Source organism: Podarcis bocagei, assembly GCF_964188305.1.
Source record: "Podarcis bocagei genome assembly, chromosome: 1".
In the NCBI taxonomy this organism is placed as follows: Eukaryota; Metazoa; Chordata; class Lepidosauria; order Squamata; family Lacertidae; genus Podarcis; species Podarcis bocagei.
Genome location: NC_138125.1, coordinates 46,870,809 through 46,889,006, shown reverse-complemented (window position 1 = coordinate 46,889,006; position 18,198 = coordinate 46,870,809). Strand labels below are relative to the sequence as shown.

General features: G+C 41.3%; 1 protein-coding gene across 2 annotated transcripts; it reads right to left on the bottom strand.

Moving 5' to 3' along the window:
* Positions 1 to 3,252: 3,252 nt before the first annotated feature.
* On the bottom strand, positions 3,253 to 9,344 carry LOC308584728 (photoreceptor outer segment membrane glycoprotein 2). 2 transcript variants are annotated; one of them, XM_081189730.1, is made up of 4 exons: positions 9,030 to 9,344; positions 8,594 to 8,831; positions 6,292 to 6,538; positions 3,253 to 4,030 (listed from the first exon to the last, which is right to left on the bottom strand). In XM_081189730.1, exons 1-4 carry the CDS (start codon positions 9,172 to 9,174, stop codon positions 3,770 to 3,772), a joined length of 891 nt encoding a protein of 296 aa, XP_081045856.1. In that variant the 5' UTR covers positions 9,175 to 9,344; the 3' UTR covers positions 3,253 to 3,769. The 2 variants fall into 2 exon arrangements, with proteins under 2 accessions (XP_081045856.1, XP_081045855.1); XM_081189729.1 differs by having other exon boundaries at positions 8,594 to 9,344.
* Positions 9,345 to 18,198: the final 8,854 nt, after the last annotated feature.

The window sequence follows — 18,198 nt, the reverse complement described above, 5'->3', positions numbered from 1 at the left end:
TGCTGCTTGAGTGTCCACTTTTTCTAAACACGAAACCTTTTTGAAAGCCTTGCCACATCTCTGCCTGTCCAGTTTCATTTCTGGGTGACTAATGCTTACTTCACATTTATAACAATAACTGGCTGGTTGTCCTCCTTTTAAGAGCTTGAGAACATGTGAAGCTTGCATGACTTTCTATGGATGACTTGAATGTGAGCCTTCAGTGGAGCCTTCAATGTGGGGTTCCTCAGGGTTTGATTTTATCCCCTATGTTGTTTTAACATCGACATGAAACCGCTGAGTGGAGTTATCCAGAGGTTTGGAATATGTTGTCAGCAATATGTTGATGACACCCAGCTCTTCTTGAACTTTACCTCTGCAGGAGAGGCAGTGGACCGCCTCTCCCTCTGTGAACCAACCCAGACCCTCTGAGGCCCTTCTTCATGTTCCCACTCCGTGAGAGGTCCAGAGGGCAGCAACATGAGAACGGACCTTTTCTGCAGTGGCCCCCTGCTTGTGGAATGCTCACCCCAAGGAGGTTTATCTGGTGTCTTTATTACAGATCTTTAGGTGCCTGGTGAAAACGTTTTTCTATAACAGAGTTGTGTGATTAAACTCTGTGTGACCTTTTAAATGTGTTGTGGGAGGGGAGTTGGTGCTTTGTTTTTGCTTTATGTATTTTATGTTATCATTTTTATGTTGTGAACTGTCCTATGATCTTCAGATGAAGGCAGTATACAAATTAGATAGATGGGTAGATGATAGATAGATGATAGATAGATAGATAGATAGATAGATAGATAGATAGATAGAAAGATAGATAGATAAAGAGAATGGTCCTAAAGAAGGATGCTGGCCCACAAAATCTCTGTCTAGGTAACTTAACCAACCCACCCATCCACCAGAGACAGAATAGGAAGAGGACTTGGCTGTTTCCAAATGAATGATGCAGTCAAAGCTACAAAAAGGGTCTCTGTAAGTCTGCAACTGGGCTCATGAAAGAAAATCTGACATTCATGCTGATGAATTTGAAGGGTTGGTGCCAACCTAGCAGTTCAAAAGCATGCCAGTGCAAGTAGATAAATAGGTACCACTGTGGTGCATAGCATGGGGGCTGTAGCCCCAGGCACAATTTTGAAAGGGCGCAAACAGGCACCCCCACAGCAGGCTCCTTCATCAGAGCCTGGCACCATGCCAGAAGGAGCTGCGCTTAATCACTTGATTTGTGTAATCATGTATGTAGCATTAAGCACAATTAAGTTACCATAAAAAGATTGGTTCACCATCAACTGAAATGGTGATTTCTGAGGTCAGTTATCTGTGGTGACTACTAGTAATCCAAATATGTCCAGAGAAACTGCTCTTGCCCCCAACTCTCCTCCCTAGAGCTTGTGATTTGCAAAAGGGGTTGAGCCGCAGCTGCCATTCTTCAACAAATTACAGGTAGGTCACATGTCTAATAAGGAATAATTTTCTCCTTACTGCACAATCTGCTACTGAGAAAATTGGGAGAAAATCAGACTAAATTATCATAATGGCCCCTTGTGCAGGAGGAAGCAGGGTGGAATTTCTCCTAGTATCCTTATAGAAGAATGAATGGACACACACACATGTACACTTTCAGGTAATTTAAATGGATTGATTTTATTTGGACATTTTCACCCTTTGCAAGTGCAAACCAAACATTATATTTACAAAAACTATACTAATATAGTTTTTGATAATATAGAGAGCATAATCTCTTTCTTTTTCAGTCTGTAACTTCTGGGATTTTTTGAAAAAGAGCAGAGTGAAATATTAATGCATTCGCATATTTTCAAAATTTAAATTATGAGCTACTGGTACCTAGCAGCATAACCAGTGTTTTCCCCAGGGGTACTCGAGGGTACGCAGTACCGGCACCTCTTTTTGTTGTTAAAAAGTGTGGCACTTACTGTAACAACTTCATGGTGAGTACCGGCACCTATTTTTCTAGAAAAAAAACATTGAATTTTTTATTCACTTAGTCACCATTGCTAATAAATATCTATAAAGACTTGAAAGTGTTTTTATTTGATACCTAGTTCTGAATTACATACTGCAAAGTTGCTATCTGCTAGCTGTTACTCACAACATGCACATATTTTAGTGTATGCTAAATTCTATATTGTAAGGTCCACTGTGGTTTCATTTCTGTTCCTGGAACCTTCTTTCTCTCTCTCTCTCTCTCTCTCACTTCATTATTCGTTTGGGATTTGAGGCCAACCTTTATTCACTTTAGCACCTTTATGAGGGAGCCCTATTTCAGAATGCAAATCTATAACTGCCCTGAATGATTTGCTTTCAAATTACAAGTTAATAATAAAAAAAATTATTTATACCCCGCCCTCCCCAGCCAGATAAAAATTTATTTATACCCCGCCCTCAGGGCAGCTAACAGCAGTAAAATTACAATAAAAACATAGGGGGGAGCAATTTAAAATACAGGTTAAAATGCAATTTTAAATGCAGCCTCATTTTAAAAGTAGCCCATGGATCAAAACCGTAAGGGGAGGGAAACATAAGGGTCAGACTGAGTCCAAACCAAAGGCCAGGCGGAACAGCTCTGTCTTGCAGGCCCTGTGGAAAGATGTCAAGTCCCGCAGAGCCCTAGTCTCTTGTGACAGAGCGTTCCACCAAGTCGGGGCCAGAACTGAAAGGATCCTGGCCTTAGTTGAGACCAATCTAACCACCTTGTGGCTTGGGACCTCCAAAGTGTTGTCATTTGTGGACCTTAAGGTCCTCCATGGGGCATACCAGGAGAGACGGGCCCGTAGGTATGTGGGTCCTAGGCCGAGTAGGGCTTTAAAGGTCAAAACCAGCACCTTAAACTTGAACCTGTACTCCACCGGGAGCCAGTGCAGTTGGTAAAGCACTGGATGAATGTGATCCCGTGGCAAGGACCCCATAAGGAGTCTCGCTGCAGCATTCTGCACCCACTGGAGTTTCTGGGTCAGCTTCAAAGGCAGCCCCGCGTAGAGCGAGTTACAATAATCATGCCTGGAGGTGACCGTCGCATGGATCACTGTGGCCAGATCAGGGTGAGAAAGGTAAGGGGCGAACTGCTTAATACGGTGGAGATGGAAAAACCTGTTAAAGAAACAGGTTTGAAGTGTTGTAAGTTCAAAACTTACAGTGACAATAAATTGCATTCAATTAAGGCAGCCTTACAGCAGTTAAGTGAATAAAGATACTTCTGTCACATTAAGATAAAATATATTCAGATGATATAACAAGCTTTTTTTGTGACGAGAGTGCAGAAAGTGGACTTGGGAATTTTAGAAAGCTGTGCTTTAGGCAGGTACAGTCACTGCAAAATATAGGAACAACTTGACCTACAAAAAGACTGAGTGATAAATGATTTAAAAACCCACCACTCCTAAAGCTATATAGTGTTCAGTCTGTTTCATACAGCAATGCAGTTATCTTCCTGGTGTTCACATTTCATAAACACTGGGCATAACATATTTAGAGTAAAAGAAGGGGGGAAAACATTGCAAATTCCAAACCATCATTCTATGTGCATAAAAGAGAGAGAGAAGAGCTGTGTAGAACTAGGTAACACTGTAAATTCAGAAACTGGGTAAGTACATTGAAGTTCTACCCTCTGCCAGAAGTCTTCATGTTTCGTCTTGTTACCAGGATGTGGTTTACTGATTCCATTCTTTGGATTCTCGTTTTATTCTCACCTGTGGGGAAAAACGCACAGCAAAAATGCACAGTAGTGACTGTGATGCCAAACCATATTAGAAGTCTTGAGTGCTGCATCCAGTTAAGCTGTGGGGATTGATTTTGTTGGAACATTCTCTGGACCGTGGTTTGCAGTTTTAATGTCCATGTTAGGGTCATTCCCTGAAACCGTTGATATCTGATTAGCCTTGCCAAGATTCTTAATGATGTTGATGTTGTTTTTGGCAGTTTCTACAAAGCTGTTCTCAAGCAACCAACCATCTGAGTCACACTGCGGATCACCCAGGAGGAGAACATTCTTCATTGCTGTTTGAAGGTAACGAACTCCAGTAAGCACAGACAGCTAGAGAGAGAAAAAGAACCAAATTAACATTACAAACCATTAACCAATGAAAAAAAGAAATAAACGCTTATTAAGAATACTGTTATGACCACTGGGAACTGGAATTGCTTAGTGTTGCAATTCTGTTCTTTGTATTTAAATTATTTACTATTAATGTTTTAATGTTAGGCTTAATGGAATATTTTAGCAATGAATTTCTTGGCTTTCTCAAATTTTATTATACACTAAAAGATGAGGATTTCCAAGTGAAGCATGCTACCAGCGCAGCTAGGTGGTGTCATGCTTTATCTTACATCAAGGGTGGGATATGGCTCACTGAGGGACGCGGGTGGCGCTATGGTCTAAACCACAGAACCTAGGGCTTGCCAATCAGAAGGTTGGCGGTTCAAATCCCTGCGACGAGGTGAGCTCCCGTTGTTCGGTCCCAGCTCCTGCCCACCTGGCAGTTCACAAGCATGTCAAGTGCAAGTAGATAAATAGGTACCACTCTGGCGGGAAGGTAAATGGCATTTCCATGCGCTGCTCTGTTTCGCAAGAAGCAGCTTAGTCATGCTGGCCACATGACCCGGAAGCTGTCTGCGGACAAACGCAGAGCGAGATGAGCACCGCAACCTCAGAGTCGTCCACGACTGGACCTAATGGTCAGGGGTACCTTTACCTTTATGGCTCATTGACAGAGCATCTACTTTGCATGCAGAAGATACCAGGTTCAATCCCCAACATGTCCAGATAGAGCCAGAAAGGAACACTTTGAAATCCTAGAGATCCACAACCAAGTCAGTGTAGACAATACTGAGCTAGATGAAGCATATGGTATGAAGCAGCTTCTTATACTCCATTCTCTCCCAGGACCTCCACAATGGCCCTCCTATATTCCTCCTCTTTCTCTCCCTCTCCCTCTCTCTCTCTCTCTCTCTCTCTCTCTCTCTCCTCCTCCTCCTCCTCCTCCCTCCCTCTCAAAAGATAAACTAGCCAATTGAGAATTAGCAAAACATAACACAACACTGATTTTGAGTATTTTCTGCCTCAATCCCTTTCGTACATTTTCGGCCCTGCATACCTGAAGGAGTGTCTCCACCCTCATTGCTCAGCCCAGACACTGAGGTCCAGCTCCATGAGCCTTCTGGTGATTCCCTCTCTGCGAGAAGTGAGGTTACAGGGAACCAGGCAGAGGGCCTTCTTGGTAGTGGCGCCTGCCCTGTGGAACGCCCTCCCATCAAATGTCAAGGAAATAAACAACTATCTGACTTTTAGAAGACATCAAGCATAAAAAAAACTTCCCTGCCTTCAGATGTTTGATGTCTTACTATGTTTTAACTTATTGGAAGGTACCCAGAGTGGCTGGGGCAACCCAGTCAGATGGGTGACATATAAATATATTATTATTATTATTATTATTATTATTATTATTATTATTATTATTATTATTATATCTCCTTTTGGTTCACCTTTCTGTGCATTATCTGAATGTATTAACCCCAGGTACACACATTTGAGACCCTTAATTGTTTTCAAAAAGTTAAGTCTGAGGTAATTTAGACTTTGTCCCAATGCCAATTGAAAATTTTAGGAATTATCTAGTGGCGAGGCTACTGTTATTGTGCTTTTAGTCTTCCGCTAGAACCTTTTCTGCCTTGATGTAGCTTTACAGCAAGCATAGTAAGGGATAAAATTGCTGGTATTTTTGGATGCCCCAGACTCAAAAGGTCACTGTTACTTGTGAGCATCATCAGACATAAGAAGCTTTTATTTGTCACAGTCATGTTATTTGCCCTACATTAAAGGAGACCGTGAAAAGGAGAGGTGTGTTGTTGGAACGTCCTGTTCCCTCCCCCCAAAAAAGAACAAGCTGATGAATTTTAAGGAATCTTATTCTTATCTACTTTAAAGCCTGATGAATATTTAATACTGCATGTTACTTCCTCCATAAACAGTGAGATACACACACACACACACCCAACAATTCAATTATATATATATTTTTAAAACCAACAATTCAATTTTTATATATATATATTAAAAAAACCAACAATTCAAATCTATTTATATTTCTACACACACCCACACCCCTCTGTCCAGCCGAACAAGAGCTCAAGGGCACATTCCAGTCAGCCCAAAGCATTTATGGTGCTTAAACACATCAGGTCCGGTGAGGGCCATTGCCTATGGAGAGCCTCAAGGGCCAGAAAGGCCTGGAGGACTGCATTCATCGTAGCACTTGCGAAACAAGAAGCTCTGAAAGCTGTGCTGTAATATTTTACCTCAAACAACCAGATGAGGAGCACAGTGATCCCGATGGATCTCATGATGTCAGTGTAATAATCCAGTAGGGCTTCCCTGCATCCTCTCATCCAAATATTAAGTTCTTCTGTCATAAAATCATAGTTGTAGTGAGCTGTATTGTTTGTTAGCTGATACTGGATGCAGGGCCGGGGTGAGATTGGGTTGCAACAACTGAAGGGGACTCCATCCACCAAGAACTTCCCATCGACGTTGCTTTTTAGGCGGCTGCAACAAAGATGTGGAAAATAGACACTGTGAGAGTAGTAAATAGGTCAGCTTGCTAGTGTGGACACACTCCATCCTTAAAGCACATTCAGGGCACATTTCCTCCCCTCAGAGAATTCCGGGCACTGTCGTTTACCCTTACAATGCCCAGCAATCCTTAACAAATTACAGTGCCCAGAATTCTTTGAGGGGGGACAATGTGTTTAAAATGTGCTTAAAGGTGTTGCCTTTGACAGGATTTAACCATCCAGATGCATTCAGTCTTCTCCTGTGTTACAGATACAGATTTCATGCATCTGGTGAAGTGGACTGTAGTCCACAAAAACTGATGCCGTAATACATTTGTTAGTCTTTAAGTGGCCACAGTACTTGGTTGATGTTGTTTTTGCTGTAACAAACTAGCTTAGCTATTCCTCTGGAAAATGGAAAGTTCACTTGGTGCAAAATAGAGTAGCAAGATCCCTAACTAGGCAACTAGTAGAACAGCTCATAAACATATCACTTTTGGAAACAGCTGAATTGGCTGCTGGTTTGTTTCCAAGAAGTATATTTCTTTTCAATTTGCAAGCAGTGCAGACCTGGGTTTCTGAAGGACCCTCTTATTCTGCATGAAATTGCCCAGCTGTTAAGCTCTTCCTCATATACCTTTCACTGAATTCCCCCACCTTCTTCTACATCCATTGCAGCAGCCTGGATGTAGAATAGTTCCCCCCAGTGAAGCTAGCCTGGCGCTGACCATAATGTCTCTTTGACACAACTGTAGTCCTTTTCATTTGCCCAGGCCTTTTAGGTCTTTTACTCTTGAGCTGAATGTGGTTTTTCCTTGTTTGTGATGCTGCTTCTGAATATTTATTGTGTGTGTTTTGATTTATTTTTAGCACTGTTTTAAAATCGAAAGCAGCCATGTAAGTCTTTGGACTAATAGAGTGGGATAATTAAATAGTTTACAATGGTTTTGTTTATTTCTATATGTCAACAGACTAGGCGCTTCTCTTTAAAATTATATTTGTCCTATTTAAATACATTTGCTTTATTAGTTTAACAGCATCACTGTGTGCCATGAGTAATTATGCCTCTACTTCACTCCTGCCTGGTTACCGTCTTGGATGGTTCCCTTCAAAAATGATATTATAGAGCTGGGAAAGGGCAACCAAAACGATCAAGGACTGGGGCACCTCCCCTATGAGGAAAGCTTATAACATTTGGGGCTTTTTAGTTTAGAGAAAAGGTGACTAAGGAGGGCATGACAGAGTGTTTAACAGTATGCATGGCATAGAGAGGGAGAAGTCATTAGCTCTCATATAGTACTAGAATTCAGAGCCATCCAATGTAGCTGAATGGTAGAAGATTCAGGACAGACCAAAAAAAAAAGAGCTTCTTTACAGGGCATATATTTAAACTATGGAATTTGCTTCCACACCACAAGATGTATTGATGAACTCAAATTTGGATGGTTTTTAAAAGAAGATTAAGCAAAACAATGACAGATAAAGCTAGTCACTGTCAGGGGAAGCATGCCTCTGAATATCAGTCGCTGAGAACCATAAGTGGGAGGACTGCTGTTCCAGTCAGGTCTTACTTGTAAGATTCCCATAAGCATCTGGTTAGCCACTCGAAGAACAGGATGCTGAAGTAGATGAGCCTTTGGCCTGATTCAGTTGGGTTGCTCTTAAATTCATTGCTTTCTCTAGGCTACCATGGCATTCCCTAGTGTTTCCCGGTTGGGAGCCAGTGTGGTGGAGTGGTTAAGAGCAGTAGTAGTCTCGTAATCTGGGGAACCGGGTTCGTGTCTCCGCTCCTCCACATGCAGCTGCTGGGTGACCTTGGGCCAGTCACACTTCTCTGAAGTCTCTCAGCCCCACTCACCTCACAGAGTGATTGTTATGGGGGAGGAAGGGAAAGGAGAATGTTAGCCGCTTTGAGACTCCTTAAAGGGAGTGAAAGGCGGGATATCAAATCCAAACTCTTCTTCTTCTTATATACTCAGATTCATTTGCTCAACCAAAACTGATTTTGCGAGACAACATCAGAAAATATTATACATTTAATACTTACTCTTGAACATCCTTTGAAGCCATATCCAGATAGCGAACTGAGACCCACTGAATTTCGAACCAATCCCTGAAACCATTGTTTCCACAGCATTGGAATCTGATTTGTAATATGTCAATGGTTTTCTTTAAAAAGCACCTTCCAGGAATGTCTGTGTCCTTGTAGAACTTAATAGCGTCCCTCAGCCCCAGATACAGAGATTCCTCCAGTTCATTTCTCATGGTATAACACATGACAGCACCTACCAAAATGCAGAAGGTGAAGCAGAACGTGCAAACAATATAAGGGAGCATAAACAACTTCCATCGGTTGAATTTGTTGGAGTCTGTGCAGTCATAGCAGATTTTACCTCCAAGAAAGTTGATGATGCATGCTACAACCCCTACAGATATTAGCATGTTGGGGACAGAGTTAATATCCCCTTTGCCCATCAACTCACTTCGCTTTCTGAGTTCGATCTTCAGGAAAAGTCCCAGGCTGAACAGAATTACACCAGACACCACAGAAATCCAGTTGAGGATCCACAGGATTTGAGCCAATTTGTCTCTCTTGGTTTTGGTGAATTTTACTCTCAGGACAGCCATAGTCACAGTGTTAGGAAAAGAAGTGTTGCTCAACAAAATCTCCTAATCAGATTATCAGGATGCACGGGCAAAGGCCTATAGCAGAAGCCTGTGAAACAGAAAGAGAGAGAGAGATTACTGCCTTTCTCCTGTGTATTAATATAACGTGCATTCTAGCATCCTGTATAGTCTCTTAAGATGTTATCCAAGACTTGCAAGAACTTGCAAGTTCTCACACCAGTCTCACACTGGGGCTATGTCTTCTGATATATAAGCTTTAGCAACTAATCCACACCTAATGACCCTCCTAAGTGGTACTCAGAATATCACTCAAGAAATCACTCAAGATATCCCTCAAGTAATTAATGAACAAAAGAAGAAAAGACACACTAACCTGGGAACTTCCTCTCTACCCAGAACGTTGGAGGCTATACACCACACCCCCTCAACAGTATTTATAGGAACTCAAACACTGAGATCCTGCTCTGTTCCAGTAACAAGAAGCCGAAAGCACCAGCCTGAAGATGACGAGTGAGACCTCGTCGAAACGTCGCCTAGACACCCCAACTCTTACACGGGAAGACACCCGAAGACACCAAAACCTGCATTCCTGTACCCGTGAAAATCTACGAAAGCAAATATATATATATATATATATATATATATATATATATATATATATGCATTATTTGGAAGTAAGTCCCACTGATTTCCATGGAGAATGCTGGTTAGTTCAGGGATCGGGAAACAGTGGCCTTTCAGATGTTGTCACACTCTACTTCTCATCAGCCCTGTTAGTATGGCCAATGGCCGGCGTGGTTGCTGTTGTAGATTCCAATAGCATTTAGGTGGGATTGATTTGCGGCCGATCCAGTAGGGTAGAAACATATTCCTTTGGGCTCATATGGGCTCATATAGGGGGTTAAAACCAGAAACATAAATCCCATTGGTTTTAATTCCTCACATAAATGTTAAATTTATTTAGCTTTCAATGTGATTTGGGAAGTTTCTTCTGAATTGTGCTAATGAGTCCATGGTTCCGAAACTGATTGAAAGGTGGGAATGTTCTAAGCTTTTAATTTTATCCTCTATTCAATGTTTTGAAAAAGCATTTAAATCAGGGGTAGGCAACCTAAGGCCCGTGGGCCAGATGCGGCCCAATCGCCTTCTCAATCTGCCCCATGGACGGTCCAGGAATCGGCGTGTTTTTACATGAGTAGAATGTGTCCTTTTATTGAGACTTCCGGGTTGGCGCCTCCATTAATGGCGGAATTCCTCTGATCGGGAGGAATTTGCCTCGTGGAAATTCGGGTCTGGCTGCCACGGCGAAGGTGAAGACCCACTAAAAATCACAGGCGGGTGAAGCCTGTGAACGTGGGATTCGGCTGGCACCTTTTGCGCCTCCCCTACTCGCGGGGAAACCCGGTTTCGGGGATCCGGAGCGATGTGGGGTGAGCGGCGCGGTGCTTCGAATTGATTGCTTCTTCCACGGAGCAAAGCCGCATAGCAGTTGCCGGAGAGCGCTGACTTTTTCCTGTGGACAATTTGATCTTAAAGCAACAACCCGTGAGTAGAGCGGAGAATTGGATTTTTAAACGTCTTAATTTGGTGTCGAAACGGGGAGGTCCAAAACAGGAAGTCCACCTTCCCCCTTTGTAAATAGATTGAAGCAATGAATGCAAGCTGAAGTCACGGAAAGTCTATCGTAAAGGACTAAATTTCCATCGGTAAAAAATATTAAACCCCCCTTGGTGGCAGGAGAAGAGGGGGGAAAGTTTTGGACCGAATATACCTGCAGGAGAGAGCGAACAGAGTTAAAATACCACCACTCCGATCCTGGAAATGGGCTGCCAGTAGGACTGACGTGCCTTAGGATGCTTATTGACTGCGATTAGAACGTTCACTGACAGCTAGTTAAATAAGAGAAATACTTTGTTTCCATTGTCTCCGTCTGCGTTTAAAAAGAAGTAAAAGTAATTGAAAATTGAAACTAACTTTATTGTCTGGACTGTGTTTAAAAGGACCAATACAAATAGAAACTGTTTCCCTCTATAGGAAGCCTTTGAAACTGTTACAAGAGCTGAGCTGGGGGAATTTCCAGCTGCAAGATAAAAAGCTGTGAGATTCTGGGACTGACCTTGAATCGGTTAAGAATGTCGACAGAAGAGGCCTTAGTGGTTGCATTAAGTAAGATAAACGACTCACTGGAACAGCTTAACAAGAAGGTGGATGTGGTAACTACCAAAATCGATAATTTGGGACAAAAAGTGAACATCAATACAGAAACTATTCAGAAATTGATACAGGAATCTACTTTGACATGGAAAACTGCGGAGAAGATCAGGGAGAAAGTTGCTGTTGTTGAACCTAAAGTAACACAACTGGAGAGAGAGAGAGTCCCAGCTTTACGGATGCAACTTGATGATCATAAGTTGATGCCTTTTATGATTGAATGTAAAGAAAATCAGATTTTGAGGATCAGAGCTCTACCTGAACTGGAGAAGGAAAGTTTGATAGATCCCCTTACACAGGAACTTGCTGATTTTTGGGACCTGCACTTGGGTCAAGAAGAGATTAAAATTGTGAGGGCCTTCAGACTTGGAGAAATTTTGAATGACGTCCCGAAATATCTTTTGGATCTTAGTTTTAATTACGGAGACTTGGCTGCCCTGTCGAGAAGGAATAAAATCATCTCTAGGTGGGAGTTTCCCTGAGATCTACTCTTCAGTCTCAAAGGAAGGAAAATAAAAATAAGATCAGTAGAAGACAAAGTAAAGTGCATGTATAAATATGAAGAAGACTTGCAGAAAGGACTTGGAAAAGACTTAAGAGCCTCGGACAGAAGATTACCAGGTTGATGGACTATATGGAATTGACTGGCAGAATCCGAGACCAGGGAGAGGGGACGGTGGAGGAAGATTGGAAAAAGTTTAAAGACTATTTATGGAAATATTGTAAAATTAATGAGTGTTAGAAAAATGTTGGAATGAAACTATACGGCTTTAGCAGAAATGTTAGAAGGAATTAAGTACAAGTAGATTATTGGAGTATTAAAGGGAAAATAAGGTTAAAATATGTTAAGACAACTATATGACAGAAAATAGAGGAAGATGGAAAGGAATTGCTGAAACAATTAATAGAAGTGGAATACAAAAAGGGAGGTGTGAGGAGGTCGTTGAAACAAGTGAATGTAAGATATGATATTGAAATGGTTTGATGTGTGTTTTAAATTGTGTTTGTTATGTCTTGCTTAGTTTATTGTGTTAGTGTTGTGTTGTGTATTGTGTATACATTGTATTGTATTTTTTTGTTTTTTTATCTTTTTTCTTTCTTTTCCTTTCCTTCTTTTCCCTTTTTGTAATCTTTAAAAGTAATAAATATTTTTTTATAAAAAAAAGAATGTGTACTTTTATTTAAAATGCATCTCTGGGTTATTTGTGGGGCCTGCCTGGTGTTTTTACATGAGTAGAAAGTGTGCTTTTATTTAAAATGCATCCCTGGATTATTAATGGGGCTTAGGAATTTGTTCATATTTTTTTTCAAAATATAGTCCGGTCCACCACATGGTCTGAGGGACGGTGGACCGGTCCACGGCTGATAAAGGTTGCTGACCCCTGACATAATCTCTACAAAAACTAATGGAGCTCTCAGACAAGGAATGTACAGAGTGAGGAATTAACACTTTATTGTCAAAAGTACACTTACAAGTTAGGGAAAGGTATGTCCAAAGTCCTACGTCCTTCAGCTACTTCTAAGTGTGCACCCAATTAGGCAGTTGCAGCCACAGGGAGGCTCTGTCCCTGACCTCAGTTTACACTATGTATCTTCCCCACCTGAGCTGCGCACAAGCAGGCAAAGACTCCGCCTCCAAGTAACCTGCTTCTGTTCCTTTTGCTTCAATCCTCTTCTTGTCCTGGGAGACAGTGAGGCAGGAGAGATGGGGGCAGGAGGAGGAGGCATGGAAGCCGTGACTCTATACTAGCCTGACCTATCTCTCCCTCTGCACCTGTTCTTCCCTCTCCAATCCTGCAGCTTCTCCTGCCTCTAACTCTCACCTCCCGGTTGTAATAGGCTCCCCAAGATTACTGATCCCTTCTTCCAAGTCAGTCTCCAACTTCCCTTCTCCTGGTGCCCACTCATCAGTATCCAGCCACCCCTCCTCAGTGTCCAGCCCATCTCTGACACAAAACTAGAATTTCAGAACATGCACCAATAAACTTCAGATGGAAAAGGGGACGTGGCTGCAGGAGCCCAATTCTCTCATATTGACCTCCCTCAACTATTTCATATTCCTGAAGACTCTTCTTCAGGCATAGAACACTCTGTTACTCTTCAGCAAGGCTTTGCCTTGACTGTATTTTAAAGGTAAATTAAGCCATATTTTTGGTGGAAGATGTAATAGAAAACATAATTGCCAACAGTTTAAAACATGTATCAGCAGCCAGTTGTACTTTAAAATGAAAAGCTGTATACTGGTATATAGGCTATGAGGCCCTATAAGAAATACAGTATGCTATTTCAAATTGCTTAATTCCATATCTCTAACAAGTTGAAATGGATTGCAATATGAGACATGATTTTGTTTCCCATGACATTAATGTACTGCCTTTGAAAACAAGTTAACCTGCTTCAACTTTTTAATGTTATTTTTGGTAAATATCCACTGCAATGTTACGAATATAAGAAGAGCCTAGATCACACCAAAGGCCTATCTAGTCCACATGCTGTTTTCACAGTGACTGACCAGATGCCTAAGGAAAGCCTGAAAGCATAACTTGAGCAGAATAGCACTTTTCCCACTGGTTTACCCAGCTGCTAGAACACAGGCAATTCTCAATTTGTGCATGTACCATGCATGCACAACCGTGGGCCGTGTTCGGCACTGGAAGAGGGTGGAATGGGTTTATGTATGCTCTGCGTGATGACCCGGAATGTAATCCCTACGTAAATAGGATGTTGCCTGTACTGCCTTTCTTAGTGGAGGCAGAACATAGACGCCATGGCTAGTAGCAATTGATAGACTGTCTAATTCTCCTTTAAAACAATCCAAATTGGTGGTCCTCACCACTACATCCAATGGAAGCAAGGTCCATAGTTTAACGATGTACTGCGTGAAGAAGTTCTTCCTTTTGTTTGTTCTGAATCTTCCAACACTCAGCTCATAGTGTTCTGAGAGAAGAGGAAAACTTATCCCACTTCACTTTCTTTGCAGCATACAAAACCTTACATACCTCTATCATATTCCCTGTTAGTTGCCTTTTTAGTAAACCACTTGATAATTTGGGTTGCCCTCTTCCAGTACTGTATCCTTTTTAAAATAAGGGAACTAGAACTATACACAGCATTCCTAGTGTTTTCACACCATAGATTTTTTGTAATGGCATTATCTTGGCGGCGTTATCTTCAGTTCCTTTCCTAATGGCCCCTCACATGGAATTCTGATTAAAGCTCTGCTTGATTTAAGCACCGTATTGGTTTCTTACTCGAGACACTGTAAAATAAGAAAAGTAAGTCTGACGATGGCAGTTTTATTTTGAATCCTTTCCCCAATGATCCCAAACATGGAATTTGCTTTCTTCGCAGTTGCTGCACACTGTTATAATTAACGATAGTTCACCCTGGGTAGGAACTGTATGATCAGGCTAATCAAGGGTAGGGGGCAATAACATGCAGCACAACCACATCCCACCAAGCAGAGCTGGTGTGGATGGGAAACATCAAGATAGATTTCATAGGCATAAAATTGAAAGGACTGATGTGTGAACAAAGGCACAAAAATGTGCACACAGAGGAAACAGTGAGCTGCATATGCACAAACAATGGCAAAAGCTTATATGGCAAAAAATGTGATGGGAAAAGTGCTTTTTTAGGGGCTCATACAAAACTGACAACAAAATAGATTGCTGTTATCCTTTGAGGAGTAAGGCATGGGGGATAAGAATTCACAAGCACAAGATAATAATTTACCTTATACAGTGAAATGTGCAGGTTTTGTTGCTGTTTGTTGACCGCAGAATTAAATATTTTGCAGTTGCTATAAAAAATTATTTGAACTCCAAGATTGTATTTTATCTTTCACATACAGTACTTCTGATTTATATTTCACCATCTTTTTTAAAAAATAGCAAACAATTTATTAACTGTTTGTATATATATATATTTATGCGCCATTTAAAAACGAGTGCTCTTTATAGGCACACTAGGAATGGCATTTTTTGAGCAATCAAGCTGCAATTGTGTAACAATGCTCTCTAGTTGAAGCAATTGATTCATGTCATTTGGAATAACTATTCACAGCATTGGGTGCTTATGGAAACTCATGGCCTCCAGCGTTTGTCCTTGAGAGCTCTTCCCTGTCTTCTGTCTGCTTTATGTAATTTAGTTATCATTATTAATCCATTTGCAAAAGCTATTTTCGAAGTATGGACGAACCGGGCACAAAAGCTAGCCCCTCCAATTTCCCCTTTAATCCCAGCTTTAAAATCATTTGTTATTCTTTGACAAGGAAAAATGTCATCAATTTGCAACATGGGAAAATAGAGGTCTACATGCAATTATGGACTTATTAGATAAAGGTCAGCTTCTCTCAGGGGAGCAACATTTTTCTAAATGTAATAATGCTCATATAAAATGGTTCTACCAGATATTTCAGGTGCACCACCTAACTACTAATTCTATCATATAAGCTACTCACATTCTTATACAATTGGATTATCTTATTTATTCCAATTTAGACTGAACAGGAGCCTTTGTCCCAGGCCAGAAAGTATGGAGTACAATTATTCTAGGCAAGGTAAGTGCAATTGTACACTATGATCCACTGGGAAAGTATGTTATGTCTACCTTTATCAGTAACCAGGAACATTTTACTTTTTATTGCAACATCAAATGTAAACCAAGTAACACCAATACCCAATTGCCAAATTTATGGTAAATTAATTTAAGCATTGTAAAATACTTTATCCATTATGTATTAATTGTGAATTAATTATATCCAGTGGAAATGTTGATTTATAAAATTGTTCTTAAGGAAAATATTACTATTTGTTGTGTTCATTTTGATTTGTTGCCTTGTCGGTTGAAAATCGCTTCAGAATTGCATATATACCATAAGGTACTTTTTGATTTTCCTAATTTTATTTTCTGTTATTATTTGTGTGCTGTTATATGTAATCAATGAAAAATTAGGTATGGGCTCAAGTATTGCTTCTTTGGGTCCTTCAGGAAGAGCAATGAGATATACATTTAATAAACAAACTAAAAATATATTTATTAAATTGTTTTTTAGAGAAACAGAGGGTGTATGTACAACTTGGTAGATCGTGAGACTCTTAATCTCAGAGTCATGGATTCCAACCCCACTTTGGGTGAAAAATTCCTGCATGGCAGGGGATTGGACTAGATGATCTAGTCCAACTACCAGACTTTTAGAAGACATCTGAAGGCAGCCCTGTTTAGAGAAGCTTTTAATGTTTGATGCATTACTGTATTTTAATATTTTGTTGGAAGCCTCCCAGAGTGGCTGGGGAAGCCCAGCCAGATGGGTGTGGTATAAATAAGTTGTTGTTGTTATAGATGATCCTTGTGATTCATTCCAACTCTGCAAGTCTCAAACTACAAGAAAGAAAAAGATTCCACCTAAACATTAGGAAGAACTTCCTGACAGTAAGAGCTGTTCGACAGTGGAATTTGCTGCCAAGGAGTGTGGTGGAGTCTCCTTCTTTGGAGGTCTTTAAGCAGAGGCTTGACAGGAGTGCTCTGATGGTGTTTCCTGCTTGGCAGGGGGTTGGACTCGATGGCCCTTGTGGTCTCTTCCAACTCTATGATTCTATGTCTCTGACTTGGGAGGCAGACATCTGATCAGTAGCTTGCTTCTGCTCCAAAGCCCATTCAACAGGCCCATATTAAGGGGGGTAAAATTGGGGTATTGCCCCAGGCGGCAGTTTAGGAGGGCAGCATGCTTTGTTCTCTGCTAGAAGAAAGGAAGGAGGGAAGCAGATAGGTAAGGAATGCATAGGAGGAGGGGTGAAGCTGGCTAGGGGCGGCAGCAGCTGAAAGAACAGCCAGGAAAGTAACACCGAGTGGAGGAACTATTTGGAAAATCCTGCACTCTTAACCATGTCTTCTTAGAAGCACTGGCGGAGAAAGGGGGGTGCTGGGGTGCGACTCGCCCCGGGTGTCATCCCTGGGGGGGGGGGTGACATCGCTGCCCCACCCCCCTGGGACGCAGCTAGCTTCGCATCGGCTTAGAAGCATGCCTTATTAAATTAAGTGGGGCTTACTCCCAGGTAAATGGAGTTAGGCACACTGCCTCCTCTATTTCCAGGAGTGCTAAATATTTAGAAACAGTCAGGTGTATTCCAGTGCTGGTGCTCACTTTATATACAGCTCATCCAAATGGGAATCTACAAGGGACTTGTTTACAAAGATTCAAAATGTTATTTCACAGAATTAGAAAGTGTGCCCCCCAAATAATGGACACTTTCTGTTTATTCTACAATTGCCATTGGGTACTGTCCATCACAATCCTAACCATATCTACTCAGAAGGAAGTCCTATTGAGTATTCCTCACATCATTGCCCCTACCCATGAGAGTGAAGCTCCTCTCACTGTAGAAAATGGACTAAATAATGAGGAGCTGCAGAAGGACACCTTAAGTGTTTGAAAGCAGAAACAAACAACGGGCTGCTAAAGATGTGGCTGTCTTGATGTAAAACAAATAGGTACCCAAGACAGCGATGATTTTGTGTAAGTGGGCAAACATTTCACTTATGCTTTGACTAATGGCAGATACTGTATTATGTAATCACCGGGATGGGAATCATTTAAGGGGACAGTTTTGTGGAGCAAGAAAAACCTTTATTGGTGCTAGAGTTATTGATGGTTCATCATTCCAGAGAAAGAGAAATACCTTTGTAAATAGCTGACCATTCATCACCTTGCCAGTTCATAAGGTTTTGCAGCTAGCTTGTACATCTATTTTATCTTCCAGGAAGAGCTGTGGGCTAAATAGAGAACTCTTGGTTGCAGCAACAAGGCTTCAC